At 43.7% G+C, this 22,466-nt stretch overlaps 1 protein-coding gene across 1 annotated transcript; it reads right to left on the minus strand.

Annotated features, from left to right (window-relative positions):
• Positions 1-525: 525 nt before the first annotated feature.
• LOC130294683 (B-cell receptor CD22-like) lies at positions 526-21,448 on the minus strand. Its single transcript, XM_056544880.1, has 9 exons — positions 21,427-21,448; positions 16,649-16,884; positions 16,212-16,571; positions 15,058-15,345; positions 13,001-13,264; positions 10,256-10,367; positions 5,960-5,990; positions 3,906-3,980; positions 526-742 (listed from the first exon to the last, which is right to left on the minus strand). The coding sequence occupies exons 2-9, from the start codon at positions 16,686-16,688 to the stop codon at positions 638-640; spliced, it is 1,275 nt and encodes a 424-aa protein (XP_056400855.1). The 5' UTR covers positions 16,689-16,884; positions 21,427-21,448; the 3' UTR covers positions 526-637.
• Between the last annotated feature and the right edge of the window lie 1,018 nt (positions 21,449-22,466).

Consider the following 22,466-nt stretch of genomic DNA (forward strand, 5'->3'; position numbering starts at 1 on the left):
CAAAGGATAGGGGATAAGATGTATGATCACAGGGGTCCCACCGCTGGGGACCCCCGCGATCTCGGTGGAGCCACTGAAATTCTGTGTAGAGCGCTACCTCCGAGACGGGGACGTGATGTCACGCCACGCCCCCTCCATTCATGTCTATGGGAGGGGGCGTGGTGGCCGTCATGCCCCCTCCCATAGACATGAATGGAGGGGGCGTGGCGTGAGGGTGACATCATGTCCCCATCTCAGAGGTAGCGCCCAGCACAGAATACCGGGGGCTGCACCGAGATTGCAGGGGTCCCCAGCGGCGGGACTCTGCGATCATACATCTTATCCCCTATCGTTTGGATAGGGGATAAGATGCATAAAGCCGAAATACCCCTTGACATCTAAATATATAATATTTTGTATAATTATTTTTAAACTCTTCCTCCAACACACTTTTTACCCCTAAGGTAGCTTATAGTCATGGGCCTATTACACCTACGGGTAAATCTGGCCTTGGCCACAACAGAACAGTCAATTATTACATTTGCTTTTCCAGGAAATGGAATCAGTTTTTGGGGTGGGAGTAGGGAGGTTTCTTGAGTTTATAGAGAACAAACATAACATTCCTTTTTTACTTTTATTTTTTTATTAAGTAAATTAATTAAGCAAATGATTGGACGGTTTTCCCATTTTTCTTATGCGTGTTCTCATGTTGGTTTCCTGCACCCACATGTCCTCCCATGGCGACATATTTGGAGTTCATAGGCTGTAACAGAAGATATAAGGAATTTATTTTGATTTGCATTACACAATAACATCACTGATCACAATGCAGTAGAATAATAGATAATGTATACCAAAGATCTGGTTAGATTTCGATATGTTTTTTTTTATTTTTATTAATTGTTTTATGTTAATTTTTGTTATTCTCTTGCTTATGCCCAATTTTATATTCCACTGTTCTTTTTTTCCACCCTTGATGAGTTGTGAATATGTGATATGTTTAGCCAAGGAAGGGCAAAGGTTATCTAAGGAGCAAAATGCACCTACTACATGTGCAGCCTCAGGTATTGGATCCATTGCTGGGCACTGTATGAGATAGATGGGTAATCTGTGGGTTTCCTACAAGTCCCTCAGTCAATGCTTGACTGTATAATAACATATTGTTATAATTGGAGCGATTGTCTCATGAAGTAGTACATCCTATTATTACATTTGCATGCGTAATGATCATCTGATCGCTAGACTTTCTTCAAACTTTCACCCCTTAACCCCTTAATGACCAAGCCCATTTTCACCTCAAGGACCAGGCCAATTTTATTTTAGCGTTTTCGTTTTTTTCCTCCTCGCCTTCTAAAATCCATAACTCCTTTATATTTCCATCTACAGACCCATATAAGGGCTTGTTTTTTGCGTGACCAATTGTACTTTGTAATGAAACCTCTCATTTTACCATAAAATGTATTGCGAACCCAAAAAAAAAAAAATTTTAGGGAGGAAATTTAAATGAAAACCAAAATTTTGCACATTTTGGAGGGTTTTGTTTTCACACTGTAAACTTACGGTAAAAATGATATGTGTTCTTTATTCTGTGGGTCAATGCGATTAAAATGATACCCATGGCTAGATACTTTTATATTTTTGTACCGCTTAAAAAAAATCAAAAACTTTTTGTACAAAATCAGTAATCTAAAATTGACCTATTTTGGCCACCTATAACTTTTTCACTTTTCCGTATATAGGGCGGTATGAGGACTAATTTTTTGCGCCGTCATCTGTACTTTTTTTAAATATCACACTTGCATATATAAAACTTTTAGATAATTTTTCATAAATAATTTTTTTTATAAAATGTGACAAAAAAGCAGGATTTGTGGACCTTTAAAATTGTTTACGTTTACGCCATTCACCGTACGGGATCATTAACATTATATTTTGATAGTTCGGACATTTACGCACGCGACGATACCAAATATGTTTATAAAAAAAAATCTTTACACTTTTTGGGGGTAAAATGGGAAAAACTGACAATTTTCATTTTTATTGGGGAGGGGATTTTTCTAATTTTTTTTATTTTTTTTTTTTAAATTTTTCAACTTTTTTTTTACACTTTTTATGTCCCCATAGGAGACTATCTATAGCAATCGTTTGATTGCTAATACTGTGCAGTGCTATGCATAGGACACAGCACTGCTCAGTATTATCGGTGATCTTCTGCTCTGGTCTGCTCGATCGCAGACCAGAGCAGAAGACCCCGGGAGACAGCGGGAGCTAGGTAAGGGGACCTCCGGCTGTCATGCTGGGTGATCGGTTCCCCGCGGCAGCGCTGCGGGCGATCCAATCATCCAATCAAAGTGCCGCAGATGCCGTGATCTGTATTGATCACGGCATCGGAGGGGTTAATGGCGGACATCCGCGCGATCGCGGATGTCGGCCATTACCGCCGGGTCCCCGGCTGCTGCTAGCAGCCGGAACCTGCCGTGTATGATCCGTGTATGCATCGGAAGGGTGCTCGCGGTCATACACAGGACGTAAATGTACGTCCTGGTGCGGGAAGTCCCGCCAAGCCAGGACGTACATTTACGTCCGTGGTCGTTAAGGGGTTAAGGACGGACCCATTTTTTACCTTAAAGGAAATCTGTCAGTAGTATCACCCGCACTAAACCTGTTACACAGACTTGTAGTGCAGGTGATGCTGATTCAAACATTAATCACACTGTTTAGATTCGCCCAGCTGTTCCTCCACAAATGGCATTTTTCTATATATGCTAATGAGGCCCTTGGGGCATGGGCGGAGCTCCCATCTGAGGTTCGGGCACCCTGAAGTCATCTTCGCCGGGCGGACACTGCACCCGGCTCATGAATATTTATAAACCCCCCTCCCTGCTCCTTCGGCCGTGTTATAGTACTGCGCATGCGTCGCTTATTGTGTCCTCCCGGAAGCGCCGTTCCCTCGGCATCACAGCTGCAGACGTTGTTGCACTGTAAGCAACGCATGCGCAGTACTATAACGCGGCCGGAGGAGCAGAGAGGGGGTTTATGAATATTAATGAGCCAAGTGCATTGGCCATCCGGCGAAGATCAGAGCTCCACCCATGCCCCATTAGCATATATCGAAAAACCCAATATGTGGCGGAACGGCTGGGCGAATCTACACAATGTGAGTAACGTTTTAATCAGCATCAGCCGCACTACAAGCCTGTGTAACAGATTTACTGCGGGTGATACTACTGACAGATTTCTTTTAATGACCAGGCTCTTTTTTTATTTTATTTTTTATTTGACATGTGTCTTTTTCAATGGTAATAACTTTAGAACGCTTTTTCTGAGCGGAGCAATTCTGAGTTTGTTTTTTCGGGACATATTGTACTTTATATAAGTGGTGCATTTTTGCTGACATTTTTGCATTTTTTGTGGGTCATTACGATTACGGTGATACCATTTTATATGGCTTTCTATGTTCTTTTTCCTTTTCTGAGCAAAATTATTTTTCTGCCATTCATTTTCCAACAGAATGTTTTTTTTTTTTTTTTTCGTCCGACGCCATTGAGCGAGGGCTTATTTCTTGCGGGATGAGCTGTACTTTTTAGTGGTATCATTTTTTGCAACATGTGCTACCTTTTTATCTTTTTTATTCCACTTTTTGTACCAAAATTGGTGAATTTTGCTCTTTTATTTTTATTTTTTTTCACGGCGTTCACCGTGCAGGATAATTTACATTATAGTTTTATAGTACACATATGTATATGTCCTATAGCAGGAAGGGGTTAAGAATGTAAGGTGATAAAATTCTGCCATCTGGACTGATGTAAAGACTCCATCAAGAGACTGACTATTGGCATCAATATATTCCCTATTTATTTGGCTACGGCAGTAGAGTGAGGGTTCTTCAGTTCCACACAAGTCACATGTTATATTTTTACACGTACCCTTAATTCTTCATAATCTTCTGCAATATCGTTTTTCACAAGATCAGAATATGTTGCATCTGGAGACTCAACAACCTAAAAAAATAAAAAATAAAAGGCATGCATATGTGGCCAGTATTAAATGGGCACTATCATTAAAACAAAATTTTGCTATTGCAATCCTTATGGTAAATAAAAAAAAAAATTCTATGTTTTATTTATGTTTAAAAAAAATCTGCCACTAGGTGTCCCCCTACTTGTCCGGAGCACATTCCCCCCCCCCCCCCCCCCCCCATCTCTTGCTCAGACTTTGAACTCCTGCTGACCTGGCAGAAGTCCAAAGTCAGGAAATGAAGTCTGGAGTCCTGAGGGGTGTGTGTGTGCAGCCTTGGCCAATCATAGCTCATTTCACACTGAACTGCTCTGGGCTGTGTGTAGCAGAGTGAGGGAGGAAGTTCTCCCCTGTATGGCTTCAGATGATGTCACAGCCTGCTGTGGAGCCCATTGTGTACCTATAACATTCTAAAACAAAACTCTGGTTTTGGATGGCCCAATAAAAAGGAAAGGACTTTTTTCACCCTCTAAATGGAGTATCCATTCGGTGGTCTCTTCTTCGTCTTGTAAATGGGGGCATGGAGAGGTCCATGTAATCCCTCTAAGCCAATCAGCTAAGGGAGCAACACTAATAAGAATACAGTGGTCCCTCAAGTTACAATATTAATCGGTTCCAGGGCGACCATTGTATGTTGAGACCATTGTATGTTGAGACCAGAACTCTATGGAAACCTGGAAATTGGTTCTGAAGCCACCAAAATGTCATCCAAATATAGGAAAAAGTGAGGATTAAAGAAAAATAAGTAAATAACTAATAGAGATATAGCAAATCCTTACATATAAAAGTAAGAAAGATCTGCTGGGATCTGTAATCACTGTCTATGTCAGTGTTTCCCAACCAGGGTGCCTCCAGCTGTTGCAAAACTACAACTCCCAGCATGCCCGGACAGCCGTTGGCTGTCCGGGCATGCTGGGAGTTGTAGTTTTGCAAAAGCTGGAGGCACCCTGGTTGGGAAACAATGATTTATGTAGAGGACAGAAGCTTCTTCAGGGTCCCAGATGGAGCCACCATTACTTGGTGTCCAAAAGGAGCAGCTAACCCTGGCACAGGTAAGGAGTAGTACAGAACTTGTAGTTCCTCCCTGTACTGTAGGGGGTGCTACCAGACACCAGTCAGTGCATACACTTCAGTAATACAGGTAAAGAGTACAGAACATGTAATACCTCCCAGTACTGTAGGGGGCGCTACCAGACAGCCAGTCAGTGCATACACTTCAGTAATACAGGTAAAGAGTACAGAACATGTAATACCTCCCTATACTATAGGGGGCGCTACCAGACACCAGTCAGTGCATGCACTTCAGTAATACAGGTAAAGAGTACAGAACATGTAATACCACCCTGTACTGTAGGGGGTGCTACCAGACACCAGTCAGTGCATACACTTCAGTAATACAGGTAAAGAGTACAGAACATGTAATACCTCCCTGTACTGTAGTGGGCACTACCAGACACCAGTCAGTGCATACACTTCAGTAATACAGGTAAAGAGTACAGAACATGTAATACCTCCCTGTACTGTAGGGGGCGCTACCAGACACCAGTCAGTACATACACTTCAGTAATAGAGGTAAAGAGTACAGAACATGTAATACCTCCCTGTACTGTAGGGGGCGCTACCAGACACCAGTCAGTACATACACTTCAGTAATAGAGGTGGTTTACCAGTGAATGCCCATTCTAATTGGTCAGTTCCTCCAGATCTGGATGGTCTGTATATTGTATGTTGAGTCTGGTTTCAAGTTACAATGGTCCAGAAAAGACCATTGTATGTTGAAACTATTGTATGTTGAGGCCATTGTAAGTTGAGGGATCACTGTACAATGGTTGGCTGGTTGTGACCTCCCCTGCCCCCATCCTCCTCCTATCCGGGTCACCGTGTGTAGACCTTATAATCTGTTCTCTAATTTATCATTTTAAAACATATTATGTAATATATAAACCATTTTAGGGTCACTTACCTCCCTGCTTGTCCCTTTCCGGCATCTTTTTCTATTAAAGAAAAAAAAATGTAAATTCTTAAAGCTAATACATTCTGTAATTGATTGAAAGCAAGAAGAAAAGAAGAAGGAAACATAATGGCCCCGATTTACTATTGTAAACCCCGACCTGTTTTGCCGGGTTGGGCACAATAATTTGGTACATTGTGCCCCAAATTGTGTCTGCGCCCGAATTTGTGCCAAAATATTTACAAACCCGTCCAACTCTTCATTTTACTCTGAAAACCCCAAAAGGGGCGCGGCTGCCGGGAAAGGGGCGTGGTCATCTGGAAAAGGAAGGTTTAAAAATAAACATATTTATTGTAGGGTCACATGTAGAGATGAGCGAACTTACAGTAAATTCGATTCGTCACGAACTTCTCGGCTCGGCAGTTGATGACTTTTCCTGCGTAAATTAGTTCAGCTTTCAGGTGCTCCGGTGGACTGGAAAAGGTGGATACATTCCTAGGAAAGAGTCTCCTAGGACTGTATCCACCTTTTCCAGCCCACCGGAGCACCGGAAAGCTGAACTAATTTATGCAGGAAAAGTTATCAACTGCCGAGCCGAGAAGTTCGTGACGAATCGAATTTACTGTAAGTTCGCTCATCTCTAGTCACATGTAACAGATGACCTGACCCATACTGTGACCCGACCCATAGCTGTGACTAAAAGCTCCGCCCCCTGGCCTGCTCGCAGCAACAATCCGCTCACCGCACGTACTCGGAGCAGCCACGATGTCTGAGTATACTGTACATTGGCGCAGCGACTCACAGGCCCTGTGTTGCTGCTCTGAGCGGTGGATCACTGCGAGCAGGTCAGGGGGCAGTAGGGAGGAGCTCGGAGCTTTAAGTCACAGCTGGAGGCACACTATGGGTCACATCACTGGTGATTTCGCAGCATGAAATACGCTGCGGATTCCTTACGTGTGACCATACGCTTACTAAGGTTCCACAGAAAATGCGGTAGATTTGTGCTCTGAGAAAACAGCTCAGAGCATATGTAAAAAAAAAAGTTCAAAACGTAGCGAATGTAGTAAATATCGTGGGAAAAAACCTGTAGGGAATAAAAATCCACAAAGATTTTTATTAATGTATTATATTTATTATATGACATTATTTATGATATATTTATTAATGTATTAATTATTTCCCTGGCATTTCTTCCAGCAGATGGCGCTGCATGAATACAACACAATGCCAGTGTCAAGAATGCGTCTCTATCAGAACTGTGGGTGCTGAAGTAGGAGTCCCAATCCGTAATAATATGTGAGAGAAGACTTAGCACACCAAACATTTCATCTGCATTTATTCAATAAAGTTTGGTGAGCTAAGTCTTCTCTTCAGGGGCGAACATATCGGCTTTGCAGCCAGTTTAGCTGCACAGGGGCCCAGCGTGTGAGGGGGCTTGCCGCCCTTTCCAGGGCTGGCCCTACAATGGGACCCAGTGGAACCATTGGCACTTTGCTGCCCCTTTTTTTTTTAGTAGGTTCATGGGTCAGGGCCGGCCCTGCCACTGCACATAATAGCGCAGTGAGACAGTGAGTCTGCAGTCGGCCAACTCGGGTCTGACGAGGGACGTCGCATAAGTGACGTACCTCCGCAAACCCGCGCAGGATGACGCCAGTGACATCACTCGTCAGGCCACCACTGGAGAGGAGAAGTGCTGCGCAGGCCAGGTAAGTGTGTCTATGTGTGTGTCTGTGTGCGTGTGTGTTTGTGTGTTTGTGTGTTGGGGGGACGGCTATGCTACCTAATGTGAGGAACTATGCTACCTAATGTGGGGAAACTATGGTGCCTAATGTGGGGAAACTATGCTACCTAATGTGGGGGGAACTGATACCTAATGTGGGGAACCTATGCTACCTAATGTGGGGGGAACTGCCGCATACCTAATGATGCAGATTAATGTGAGTTGCAGTGCAATTGTATGGCATAGTACTTTTTTATCTTCTTTCTTTCTTTTTTTTTTGGGGGGGGGCAGCATTTCACTCTTTGACCCAGGCAGCACAAGGTCTTGGGCCGTCCCTGGCCCTTTCATACTAGTGAGTTCTTCTGGAAGCGCTCACTTATATGCAGGAGGGGCGGTCTCCTCCCTGGTCTCCTCCAGACTGACTGAGTGCAGCGCGCACTATAACCTGACGCTGTACGCAGTCAGGTCATGTGACTGTGCAGCGCGGGTTGTTGGAGACTGTCAGGGAAGGTGCTCACTTCAGGACACACGGCGGACATGGAGAGCAGCGGAGCAGGTCTGTCACTGTCTCAGAGCATCGATTAGAGGGGCCTGAATGAGCTGCAGCATATGGGGGGAATAATAAATAATTATTAGGGGGGGGGGTCCTCCTGAGCAACTGATATGGTTGGGGACCCCCCTGAGCAAGTGACATATGGTGGCTCACCTGAGTAAGTGACATGTGAAGGGGGGGAGGGTTCCTGAACAAGCACATTCTTTGCACAGGGCCCCTCTGAGGTCTGTGTCCGCCCCTGCTTCTCTTACATATAACACAATGCCATACACATGTAACAATACTCATGAAGTTAATGTGGTGTCCCGGTACCGTATTGCATACCGTACCTTGGTTAGGGGTCCCCAAAGTCAGAGTTCCTAGAAACTGTGGGCTTCCGCTTCTCTAGTCATCCCCTAGTCACCCCTCAAATAGTTAATATATTTCTAAAATAAATGTAAATACTGTATAGAAAGTGTATACTTACCTTGCATAGCGTCGCAGGACCTGCGGGTCATGTGATTGTGGTTTAGTCTCTATGGTAGGTAAAAGGACCTTTGGAGGTTCTGGGTGATGTAATACCCACAATGCCTTGTAAAGCTGATTGACAGATGGTGTGGACCAATCCTAAAACGGCCAGCCCCTGCCCATATAAGGGAGCTGCAGCCAATGATCGCTCTCTTGTTCCTGTACTGCCAAGCAAGCAGCATCTCTTGGGTTGCTGACACTCCATGGGGTAGGACCTCCGCAACTTGCAAAGACAAATACTAGGCCACAGCCTGCCGGCCTTGACCTGAAGCTAAACAGTGAGTTCTTACAACTTCCCTGCTTATGCTAGCGAGACCTCTGGACCTAAACATAACCTTAAATCCAGCAGATCTGCGCAAACTAAATCCTACTAAGCTAAAGAACTTACAAAAGTCCCAACCATACGTCAATCTCAGCTAAGCTGTACATAGACTCTGTTATAAAGACTGTCCCTGTATTCGCATGTTACAGAAAATCTTCAGTAAAGTTTACGTAAGTTTTCAGCAAAGCTCTGGTTGTGGACAATACTTTATTCTGCATCTACCTATCGCTATTGGGAAGGGTGGCGATAGGCCAAGCCATACAGCATTTAACCCTCGCCCTGGCGTCACGACTGACAAGAGTTAATTATAACCGTGATATACCTCACAGCAACACCCCAATAAATAAAATAAAATAATAAAATATGACATTTAGCAGTGATCTCAAACTGTGGCCCTTCAAATGTTGCAAAACTTCAACTCTCAGCATGAAAAGACAGCCAACAGTGTTGTGTGAGAAGAGATGAGAGTTGAGTCTAGGAGTTTGGGAGCTGAGGAATAGTGTGGAGAAGTCTGAGGAGGCCTAAGGAGAAGAAACCTAAAATCTGCAGCCACACAAATCTAAGGAAACTCCTTCGCTCAGGTGAAGTTCAAGCCTGGCGGTAAGCACCACGCTACAGGGGAAAAACTATCTTTAGTCAGCCCGTCAGTCTAAAGTCTCTAATTCAGTGTGGGCTGTCATTAATCTCAAGTCTGCAGTTTCAGCAACTACAAGTCCTAGCAAGGCAACAGGTTTCCCGGGCTCAGTCTGAACGTCTGCACAAATCTGTACTGTGAAGGCTGTAACAACATCTTTGCCTTAGTAAAGATAGTTTTCTGTAACCTAGCATCGGGGTCATCATTGTCCCCGCACTTTGCTCAGGAGGGCTATCTCATCCTCAGAACGTGAAGGTTAACATTGCTCTGGCATCACGAATTGTGCATTACATCCACATCTCACCCGTAGACACCACAGGTTTGAACATCAAAACTTTGAACATGTCACTAGGACAATGCCCATTCAAAGATTTTTTTTTAGCCCTGTTTTGGAAAACTTCTTTTAAGTCCCCTGCGGCACCCCAGACATCCGGTGCACGCAGCACAGAGATCGCGGTGGTCCCCATCGGCAGGACACCCGTGATCAGACATCTTATCCCCTATCCTCTTACCCCTTTAAAGCATCGACCAGCACATTGTTCTATGCTATATTTGTTGTTTGTTGATCCTACCTCCAGTATAAGTAGACAACCAGTAGGAGCAGCAATGGGCCGACTGTTCCGATCGTTGCTAGAAGGATCACATTACTCTTAGATTCTGTAAAAGAATAACTGGATCCTTCACCTGTAACGATATATCATAAATATATTGCGTGAAAATAGGATCCAGAAAAAGAAGCAAGGTATAGAACATTTCTTTAAAGTTTTTTGTTCCAGCTGAGCCCCCAATTCTGTACAGAGAGCTGCCCCAGTGATTAGGGGTCCTACAAATGGTGGGAAGCTGGAGGAGGAAGGTGTTACGGATGTGATCATCAAGTTCATTATAACTCTGCCATCCACATAATGGCGTGCCAGCACTGGATATCCCCATAATACCTCTCCCTGCAGTAATGTAACTCAGATCGCCACCTGGAGGAGAACGGAGGCGGTCCAACTGCTGATGTCCTTCCCAGAAGAAGAGGTAAGTATATATATATATTTTTTTAAATTATATTTGCTTCTGGGTGGGGGGTTCTGACTATTAGTGAGGGAAATTAATGCCTATTGGGGGGGAATAATGCCTGTGTTTAAGGTAAATAAATGAAGGGGATAAAAGCCTGTCGTGTAATTACTGCCTATTGGTGGGAATTACTGTCTTGTGTGTGGGGGAGGGGGGTGCTGTCTATTGGAGGGTGGAAGGGGGTACTTACTGCTGATTAGGGGGGATTAATGCATATTGGGGAGGAATTACTGCCCATTGGGAGATTACTGGCTACTGGGGGAGATTACCGGCTATTGGAGGTAATTACTGGTTACTGGGAAGTGGATAACTGGAGGGGCTACCTGGTTAATTAGGAGGATTATCTGAATACTGGGTTGATTATTTGCCTATGGGAGTGGCGCTACCTGGCTAATTGGGGAATTGCCTTCTGCTGTTTTTCCTACATAAAGGGGGCTGCTGCTGCAACACACTTATCGATCCATTCTACTGTGTGATAAACTAAGGGGTTATTATTACTGTATAGAACACTAAAGCTGCTGGAAAAGTGCGGAGCCTAAAATGTTTGTCTGGCAGGTTCTGTGGAGTCGAGTTGGGGCTGGAAGAAATCGTCATGATGGTCTGGGCTGGAGGGAGAAGAAAAAGGAGAGAAGTCATCACCTGCACGTCTCCTGATGTAACTGTATGTGCTCACTGATATGGTCTGTAGAGCCTGTGTAGAGCTGGGGTCTACACTGTCTGCAGAGAGGTTTTTGTTCAGTATCAGTATGGTGGTATTATCCAGTCTCTATATGATGGTAATGTGTAGTCATGGTGAGCAGTATTTTTTGTCCCTTGTAAAGTGGTGTTATTGGTGATACTGGTCTGGGTATAGTGGTTTTATTCAGTATCAGTATGGCGGTATTATCTCATCACTTAAGGATGGTAGTGGTCATGGTGTGATACAATTATTTCTTTCTTGTATAGTGGTGATATTGGTCTCTGTATAGTGTTTTTTTTTATATTAATAACAGTATGATGGTATTAGTCACTGCAGTAGTAATATGTTGTCCTGGTTTGGAGGTATTATTTTATGTTTCTAAACCCTTACCCTTATAAAAATGTCTGTGTGCTCCCCGGATTAGAGTCAAAGCATACACTGTATACACCACCATTCTCTAAAATTCAAAGGCCCGGGGTTGTGAGGGGTCTCATGATCAAGTTTTACCTAAAGCCTCAAAGTCTAAAGCCGCTTATGTAGTAGATGGAATACTACATCCACAAATAAACTAACTATATGAGCAAACTAGAGTTGGAAGGTGGATTTTGTTTGTAATCATGTGATGGCGGCCACTTTGAGAGAAAATGTAGTCTTTCAGCATTCCAGCAAGTCAGAGGACATACAGGGAAGAAGTTACAAGAATCTACTTAAAACAATCCAGCAGCAGCTGAGATAGACCTGCTGGCAAGTTGGAGAGATCAGAACTGATTCCACTACAGCCTGTGTGAGCAGAGAGAGAAACTGAATCTGGACTGACCCGATTACTATCAGTGTAAGGGTAAGCCTGAAGCCCTACTTCCCTGTCCGTCAACAGGGCACCCTGTCTTCCTACACAGAGTAAAGGCCTTGAGGTCTGGCGGCAAACATTTACAGAGTTCAGCCTAATCCAGCTGATGCTGCAGGCAGGACTTTGTAAGGACCCCTCCTCTTGTGTGTACCAATAACCATTAGGGCGAAGATCAGGGTGGGGCCCCAGGTGTGTGTGTGTGTGGGTATGGGAAATCTATATCCACATTGCTCTGTCTGACTCTGTGCTATACCATTTCCTATTGTGTGATGTTATGCATGTTTGTTTATTTTCTTCCTGCAATATAAAGTTAGATTAAAGAGGTACTCCACTGGACAGCATTCTGAACATTTAGTTCTGAATGCTGTGTGCACGCTGCGGGGATCGATCACGCCCCCTCAATGCAAGTCTATGGGAGGTGGCGTGGCGTGGCGTGACGTCATGAGGAGGCATGGCCGACCCCCGCAGCATGCACACAGCATTCAGAACTAAATGTTCCGAACTCTGGCCAGTGGAGTACCCCTTTAAGTTAGGTTGTACCAGTTTCATTATATCTAGGATGTTCCCTGCGGGATTTCACATCCCTGCCCCAGATACTGGGTGGAGGCACTGCCGCAGAGATGTACCCCAGCTCCAAGGAGTGGAGTTCCAGGATCTGCCTGTCAGGCACAGAGACGTAACAAGGGACACCAGAGACACTGGTAGGCACCCCCAAAACTCCATTACACTTACATAGTACCGGTATCTTCATCAGGGCTGATTCTCCTCTACCCACTGTATTTATAGCAGCACAGGAATATGGCTCCATGTCCCTGGTTACATTGTGTACTGTCATCTTCCATCTGGTATATGGTAATAATGTTCTGTTTTCTCCCTTGTACCATTCATACATATTGACTTCAGGCTTAGAGATGGAGATGCACATCAAATTCACATCACTCCCTTCCAGTATTTCACCTTTCTCGATGATGGTGGCTGTGACGTGTTTTGGTGCAACTGCAGAATATAAAAAAAAAAAAAATATATATATATATATATATATATATAAATACAAATGTAATATACAATGAAGAGGGAGAGGGTTTGTGTTTGACCGAGGGGTAGCTACAACAAGGCCTCTACTCCACACTGCTCTTCAATAGTAGCAATATACCTGTATACATGAGGCAAAATGGCTTATAATGGTGCAGACTTTCTTAGTCTTAGTCAACCAAGAAGGTGATATCGTAGTAATTCATGATTTTAACCTATCTTTCCAAAAAATAAAGCAGGATATTGATGGGTGCCGATCACATCCAGGGCTGCTATAATGGCGGTGCTGGGGTACTATTGTCATGGTCAGCAGACACTACCATAACGTACATCAATTCTGTAGACAATAATATGCAAACTCTATCGTCTTATGGGTGTATCCGGCACTGTTACTGCACAAATCGCTGTATAGCTGGAATCCTCTGGCTGCTAGACCTTTCCGGTGCTCATATAGAAAGTAGAAGATGTATCCAATATAGATATGTAAATGAATGGAGCACAGGAACAGGTGAGGTGGGGGAGTGGTTTGGGCGACGGTCCGTATCGCGCAATCAGTGCTTCGTCAGGCCCCTCGGGGCCTGACGAAGCGCTGATTGCGCGATACGGACCGTCGCCCAAACCACTCCCCCACCTCACCTGTTCCTGTCCGCTCCCCCGCATGGGATACTATGCACTACATATCGTGATACAATAAAGAAACCTGTTTCACAAGTCAAGACCGGTGAGTGCTCCATTCTTTTACATATTTATGTTGGATACAAATAATATGCAAACCTTGATCTTTATCATTTCCCAGCCCCAAATAATCTTCTGTCCTCCTACCAAATGTGTGGTATAGGTATAAAAAGACACCTAAAGCTCATATTCTTTAATTATTCTCTCCCACTAAGAGGGGGATTTATCGAGAACGGCATCTCGAATGCAGGTCCATATTAATCCCCCGCCAGTGCACAGGCTTGCTAGATTTATGTGGAGCCTCACAACCCATAGACATGGAAAAAAAATAGACTGAAGTTGTCCAATTTGACTTCTATGGAAGAGATTTCTGGGCATGCTGTGTGACCTGTGCATAAGTGAGTGAGCAGGGAGGGGGAGGAGAGGAGATGTGACCTTGGTCTAGTCCCATCTTATCTATATGCTGCTGTCAGTAGGTGTGATCAGAGGCCCAAGAGGTGTACAGCCCGGGGCTCGGGGACTAGTTCTGAATGCCGCACCGCCCAGGGGACTACTTTCTCATTATTTCCATTTTTTATCAACTTTGTCAGCATCCAGCCAGCAAGGAGTTAAAATGAGTAAAAATGCTGATAAGTTCCCTTTAAAAAAAATAAAAAAAATAACATAAAAATGTTATTTGGTAAGTGATTGTATCTCAGTCTAGAAGCTATTTCTATGCTACACTATAGGCACCTCCAGGAACTGTCTTTTGAGTAGGTCTGTGTGTTCCAAAAAGAAAAGAATTTCCTCTGTAGTATTCAGCAGCTAATAAGTACTGAAAGGATTAAGATTTTTTTTAATAGAAGTCATTTACAAATCTGTTTAACTTTATGGCATCAGTTGATTTAAAAAAAAGTTACGGTGGAGAATTTTTTTTTTTTTCGTGTGGGGGGAGGGAAATGGGGGGGGTAAAACTATTTTCATGTGTATTGTATAGCAGTAATATGTTCAAGGTCTAAGCTTTGTATAATTGTTTAATTGATTGATATAAATCAAATTTAAATAAAAAAAAAGTCTAAGTTTAATTGACTTGTAATACATACAAAGGATTCTCAGTTCTGCTGATCTCTGAGCGTTTTGTCCATTAGGATATGTCGCCGTGCACTGAACACGACTCCCATCATCCACATAGAAGGGAATATAGGTGAGTTTTGATTCTTCTGTCCACCCTTCCCAAGTGGGTGTTGAATACTTTGTGATCTGACCGGGTTTGTTCCATCGTATAGTAGGAGGACTGGAGCCGCATGTGTGCTCTACAGAGCATCGTATGGTGGTGGCGTTTTCTTCCGTTAGATTTGCAGACACATGAACCTGAAGTCCTCTTGGAGAACCTGAGGGATCACAATATGACAATTACAGGTAGTCATTTTTCATCTATGCCCGAGGTGTCCAACCTGCAGCCTTCAGCTGCTGCAAAACTACAACTCCTAGCATGCTGAGAATTATAGTTCTGCAAGCTGGAGGGCCGTGGGTTGGACGCCTAGGATCTACACCATGAAGAAAGACTGAGGGATATTGTATGAGATTCACCTGTAGTTGAGGCATCTCTCTCTATATTAGAATGGTTTAAAGGGGTACTCCGACCCTAAGGCTTCTCATCTCCTATCCAAAGGATAGGGGATAAGATGTCTGATTGCGGGGGTCCAGCTGCTGGGGACCCCTGCAATCCAGCATGCAGCACCCACCCGTGAGCACTGCAGGAAGCGCTGGAGGCTCCAAGTCTTATGCCTCCCGACCACTGGATGGAGTATCATGATGACGCGACTTCGCCCTCGTGTGATGTCATGCCCCACCCCCTCAATGCAAGTCTATGGGAGGGGGCGTGACGGCTGTCACGCCCCCTCCCATAGACTTGCATTGAGGGGGCGGGGCGTGACGTCACACGAGGGCGAAGTCGCGTCATCATGATACTCCATCCAGTGGTCGGGAGGCATAAGACTTGGAGCCTCCAGCACTTCCTGCAGTGCTCACAGGTGGGTGCTGCATACTGGATTGGTCCCCAGCGGTAAGGCCCCCCGCGATCAGGGGGATAATCCTTTGGATAGGGGATAAGATGTCTTAGGGCCGGAGTTCCCTTTTATGAATATTACCTGAACCAGGAAAGAGAAAAGAGAGGAAGAGATAGATGGGAAATGACCCTAAAAGAATTGGACATGTTTCATTAGTTCCCATTGTTCTCTATCTCCTAAATATTTACCTGTGACATAAAGGTGTGTACCATCATATTTAGAATACCGCCTGTAAGAGTCCTGTGGCGTTATATCATCTGAACTCCTTGAATAATAATCATTACCGTCTTCTCTCCTCACAGGGTCTATCCTCAGGGTACAGCTCTTCTCTCCTGGTACCAGTGAGGTTCTGTTTCTGTATTCCTCCAGTACTGATGATGAGTTCTTTGTGTTTAATATCTCTTTATTTCCAGCGTACCATACAACACCGGACATTTCTGGGCTGTCACCGAACCTATGTGCACAAGGGAGCTCAACACAGGATCCAAGTAAAGCTCTGACTATATATCGAGTCCTCTGCCCCCAGCATACAAAGCCCAGATGAAAACCTAGAAAACATACAGGAAGCTGGAGATAACACGTTTCATTGTATCTTCTCAAATATTTACGGACAGACCGGTATTACCTTGAAAAACGATGAGGAGAAAAATCAGCTTCATACCCATTGTGTACTGTGTTCTTTGATGACTACAACAGCAAACTAGTGCATGGACACAGCTCAGTCATGGACACAGCTCAGTCATGGACACAGCTCAGTCATGGACACAGCTCAGTCATGGACACAGCTCAGTCATGGACACAGCTCAGTCATGGGCACAGCTCAGTCATGGACACAGCTCAGTCATGTCATGGACACAGCTCCTTCCAGTTATATAAAGAAAATAACACAGTAAACAGGAATTAATCAGCATCTTCCACATTCATAAAAATATTCCTATCATATAAGTACATTTAAAGCATTACTGTCATTTAAATTAACTTTTAAGATACGTTTAAGATACGTCAGTGCTGGGACCTCCAACGATCATTAGTTATAAACCGACTACAGTGATCCCATAACTTACAATGGCCTCAGGTTACAATATTTTAGATCTTTTACAGACTATTATAACTTGAAACCAGACTCAACATACAATGCTACAGAGAGTCCAGATCTGCGATATGCATCAATGGCTGGAAGAACCGACCAATCAGAATGGGCATTCACTGAAAAACCCCTGTATTAGTGAAGTGTATGCACTGAATTCTTGTCTGGTAGCGCCACCTACAGTACAGGGAGGTACTACATGTTCTGCACTACTCATTACCTGGGCCACAGTTAGCTGCTCCTTTGGACACCAGGTGAGGGCGGCTCCATGTTACTTTTTTAGGACATTGTGTGTACTGTACAGGACCTTGAAGAAGCTCCTGTCCTCTATATGGACCGTGATTTACAGCTTCCAGCAGATCTTTTTTACTTTTATATGTAAGAGTGGCAGAGGGGTGTGATGAGGGCAGATGTTGTTATCCTAGGGGCAGATGGCATTAACCCATTGTATTCATGACGCCAGGGCGTGGTTTAGCCTATAACCATCATAAGTTATACCGCTGAATCCTGGGCTGGACACGGGGGGCAATAAAGACTCTGATGCCAATGGACAACGGTAGCTTTACTGAGGGTAGACAGTTGGTAAAGTCTATACAGTTCAGCCAGGGCCCAGGGAGGTGACCAGTGATGCAGAAACCTTAAAGTGTACCCATCAAATCCAACAAAAAACATTTTTTTCAATATATCACTCAGTACCTAATCCTGACCATGTACATCGAATTTTTATGTGTCTAGCACCTTTATTAATTTTTTTATTACCCTTTTAATTTAGCTCACTAGTCTGAATTCCTCTCAAAGGGAGGGGGTGTGACCTCATTGTGCAGGTCTCCGCCCCCTCCCTCAGTATATTGTCTGCTGACATCTCCCCTAGCATTAGCAAAACTACAACTCCCAGCTTGTCCTCCCTGACAGTAGCGGGACACAAGATGACAGTGGGAGGATTTTTTCCCACAGCTCTGAGCCCTGCGCTCACAGCTGTCAATCAAGGAAGTGTGTCCATGACATATGTGATGATGCATGGACACAGCAGGAGTAGTATGTGTCCAAGTAGGCAGGGGGGGGCAGTTGTTTGACTGGCTGTTACAGTATGAAATACTGAAAATTTTCTAATGAAAGCAATTGCAAAACCTATTGGTTATACATGCTTTACAACATATCAAAAGTTTTTGTATCTGACAGTGCCCATTTAAGGACTTGCTGGGACTTGTAGTAGGACTGGACAATTGAATGCAGACCACGATGACTTGACAGATGACAGGGACTGACTTGACTTTGAGGTCTCGAACACTCTGGACACACATACTAGACAAGCCTGCACTGCACCTCAGCAAGAAGAGAGAGAGAGCGAAGCTCCACCCAGGGCTTATATGGGGGGAGACTAGCAGGGAGCCCATAGGTCACTCTTGGGGTCACCTGTCACTGGTACCTCCTGTGTAACAATCACATGACATATCATATGGTATAACTCTTAAACATACAACACATTTCATAATACAATACACTGCAGAACATATGTACAGGGGAGAATAGGTGCAAGGGGCCCTGCGGACACTGAAGGAGGCTGCCTGACAGGACAGAAAGGGTACGGGGTAACATCTCCCATACTCGGCCACCACATAAGGACTTGCTTTATCTGCATTTGGTATCTATTTATTTTTCTTTGATGCTCACTTTTTCCTATTTTTGGATGACATTTTGGGGCTTAAGAACTAATACCAGGTTTCCATAGAGTTCAGGTCTAAACATTTAATGTTAGTCCTGGACCAAATTCATATTGTAACTTGAGGGACCATTGTATAGGCTATAGTAGTGCCTGTCTGCTGTAATCAGTGGGACTGCTCACCAAGCTGGGGAGTGAAGCGCACAGCAGCCCACTTCACCCAGCTTTAAGCAACGATCGGAGGAGGTCTCAGCACTTTTTTTAAACTTGGCGAAATGTCCAAAGTAAATTTAAATTATAGTAATGTTTTCATATCATAGGCCTTTACCAGTTCTTAATCTTTACTTTTTTTTTCAACTAATTTCATCTACAGGCACTCCAAAGAGACAATTGTATTTTATTTATTTATTTTATTTTTTTTTGCATTTTGTGTCAATGCAAGAGATAAAACAACAAAACTCTGTATCAGAAAAATTGTTCAATAGTTAATTTTGCACTTAAAAACAATGTGAAGTTTTTTGCTTTTTTTCTTAACTCGTCATTTTGCATATACAGTAAAACTGTAGAGACCATGGCGAGCATTTGTGTTTTCTGTTACAGTGGTATATCATTCAAACATATCATAATACACAGTATCATTTACAGTCATAGCCTTAGATATAGATAGTTGGTCAGTAGATTTCTTCTCCTTTTACTGGTAAAAAAAAGTTTTAACACAGGAAACCAGCTACAATGTAAAAAAAGAAACATGAAGATATGATCAAAGGGAAGCTGTGGCCAAGACTGAAGGGTGATGTGTTCTTCTTGCTTTTGGGGAGATTGGTCCCCCATATTTTTGGTTGGTACAAACAACTGAATAGCAGGAACACCCCACAAGGCCGGCTGCTCTGGAGATGTCCTGATCCAGTCATCTAGACATCAGAGTTGGGCCATTGTCATAGTCATTCTCATCCATACTCTTGTCCACTTCTTCTGCTTCCAACATCAACTTGTTGGACACTTTTCTGTATACTGAGGACAAGCAGGACTCTCTGTATTGTCATGTATCAAAAGAGGCATGGACTCAAGGGACAGGGACATAATACTACCCCTCTATAAAGCATTGGTACGGCCTCACCTGGAATATGCTGTTCAGTTTTGGGCACCAGTCCATAAAAGGGACACTGCGGAGTTGGAAAGGTGCAGAGACGCGCGACTAAACTAATATGGGGCATGGAACATCTTAGCTACGAGGGAAGGTTAAAAGAATTATGTTTGTTTAGTCTTGAGAAGAGACGTTTAGGGGGGTATGATCAATGAATATAAGTATATAAATGGCCCATACAAAAAATATGGAGAAAAACTTTTCCAGGTTAAACCCCTCAAAGGACGAGGGGGCACTCCCTCCGTCTGGAGAAGAAAAGGTATGGTCTAAAGGGGCGACACGCCTTCTTTACCATAAGAACTGGGAACTGGATTGTGGAAACGGTGGGAGCCGCTCATGCTTGTCTACTGGTGGTCTGTCTGTAGTGCCTAGAGCCCGTTTGTCATTTGTGTGTTCCCTTACACAACCACTGCTCCCAACAGATTGATCAGAACAGCCTAGATGGTGGGTAATTCATGAAAACAACCATCCTGCTTCTCTCAATCCAATGATGCACCACATGTCTAAGCCCATAAAAAGGGGTACATTTACTTCACGTACATCAGAGAGGCGTGGCTAGTCACCAACCACTCACAAGAGATACACTATCCCAAAGTACCCCTTGAGAGCTTTCTCTAGGCCATCAGGAGGAAGCAGTTTTACCCCTTCTTGAGCCCATGATCATAGACCCCACCTGTAATTATTTACATATCTGCCTGAGACATAACCGCACACATATTATTGCCATTTTGTCTGTGATTTTACATTTTCAGTTCAGCATTATTAAGCAATTTTCACAGAATCCACCATCCAGAGATCACATGATTTGTAAATAAAGTATCTACTTCCTCTATGGGAAATGCAGTTGTGATTTCCAAACAGTTCCAAAATCTGCAGACATTTAGATACACCATATTTACCCGGTCCAACATCTTAATAAGTCTGGGGCTACATGGTGTTTTGGGTAATTACGAGGGGTCGCGCAAGCAACAATCACTGTGTTGCGGTATAGTGATCGTACTGTAATGGGGCTAATGTAACTGAATGGGGTTGTATTGTGACTCACAAGCGGTCATGGCGTCACGAGCATCTGCAGCTGCATCAGACACTCTAAACAAATGAGATTGCTGGGGTTCCCATTGGCTGGATCCCCGTGATCAGACATCTTATCCTCTATGCTTTGGATAGGGGATAAGATGTCTAGGGTCGGAGTACCCCTTTAAAATGGATTACATAAATAAATGTTTTATGCATGTCTTTCTGCCCTACGTCAATATTTGCACCACCAATGGCTAGTACTGGTCTTTATCATACACACAAAGAATAGAAACAAAAGTAGTGAAAAAAATATAAAACAATAAAGAGAATAAAACTTTGCATAAACAAATGCTTTGACACTGACAGATAATTTTCAGAAAACCAACTGGACGATAAACTTACAATATTACTCTGACACTTTATGATGTTTTACTCCAAATGCTTTCGAAGGGAGATAGTAAGTTCCAATATAAAGTAAAATGAGTGATTACTTACATACCGCACCTATTGTCCCGACACTTCAGAAGTGAGTGCAAATCTCAATCACAGATTTTTCTGGAGGAAGTGACTTGTCCTGGTTACTTCCTGAAAATTAGTGTGAAACATATTTTCTTTCACTTATAGAAATGGTTTTTAAAGAGTACCTGTCATCAAATACAACTTTTGATATGTTGTTCTTCATTTAAATTAATAACTCTTTATAATTTATTCTCATGAAAAAAAAATCTCTCTTTCTATGTTATTTTTTCCATTGAAGTTTTGACCAGTAGGGGTCTCTGTTCTCTCCCTCCCCATACTGTGCGCATAGACTTTGGACTTGTGGTGGACTGGCACAAGTCCAAAGTCTGGAAGTGCAGGTGGGTTTGGGACACCGGCACAGCCCTGCAAAGCTCTCGCTCCCTGCCTGTCAATCAGGGTTAGGACACAGGCTCTTGTCCCCACCCCCCTGCCTATATGGCAGGCAGGGCGATTCTGATCTCCCACCTCTCTGTATGCCTCGTGCTTTGCATAACAGAGAGGAGGGGAATTACAGCCTGCATGCCGTGATTGGCTCCTTGTTCTATGCGCGCTCCCGATCCTGAGCGCAGCATAGAACAGGGAAGAGCGGAAAAGTTACCAAGCAGGTTTCAGCTGATGTCACATCTGCTGGGTAATGTCCCCTTCAGCCAGAGAAAGCACATGGGCAGTGAGCAAGTATAATCTGGGGATAATATAAGAACTCCTGAGCGAATTTAGAAAATAAGAACAGCAGGGGACAGGTAATGAAGAGGGGGATATATCAGGAGCAGAAAAAAAGAAATTGACATGGTGGCAGGTACTGTCACCTTTGATATTTTTGTACATTTTTGCAGGGGTGACTACTACTGGAGACCGGAATTAACCCCAACTTTGGGGTTTTCTCATCTCACCAAAATTTTAGAACTTTTACCAGTTCAGTTCGTGCAAACTAGTAAAAGCGTAAAAACACATTAAAAAAAGCATGGCATTTTTGTGCCCAAAGGAAAAGGAAGGACCAGTGGGCATTAGCATAACAT

The sequence above is a fragment of the Hyla sarda genome, chromosome 10, assembly GCF_029499605.1.
Source record: "Hyla sarda isolate aHylSar1 chromosome 10, aHylSar1.hap1, whole genome shotgun sequence".
NCBI classification, from domain to species: Eukaryota; Metazoa; Chordata; class Amphibia; order Anura; family Hylidae; genus Hyla; species Hyla sarda.

Excerpts from the sequence above, each read along its gene's own strand:
- LOC130294683 (XM_056544880.1), bottom strand. The coding sequence starts at position 16,688 with ATGGGTATGAAGCTGATTTTTCTCCTCATCGTTTTTCAAG. Across the intron at positions 3,981-5,959 it reads GGAAAGGGACAAGCAGGGAG|GTTGTTGAGTCTCCAGATGC; the intron begins GTAAGTGACCCT and ends TTATTTTTTTAG. Across the intron at positions 743-3,905 it reads AAGATTATGAAGAATTAAGG|CCTATGAACTCCAAATATGT; the intron begins GTACGTGTAAAA and ends CTTCTGTTACAG.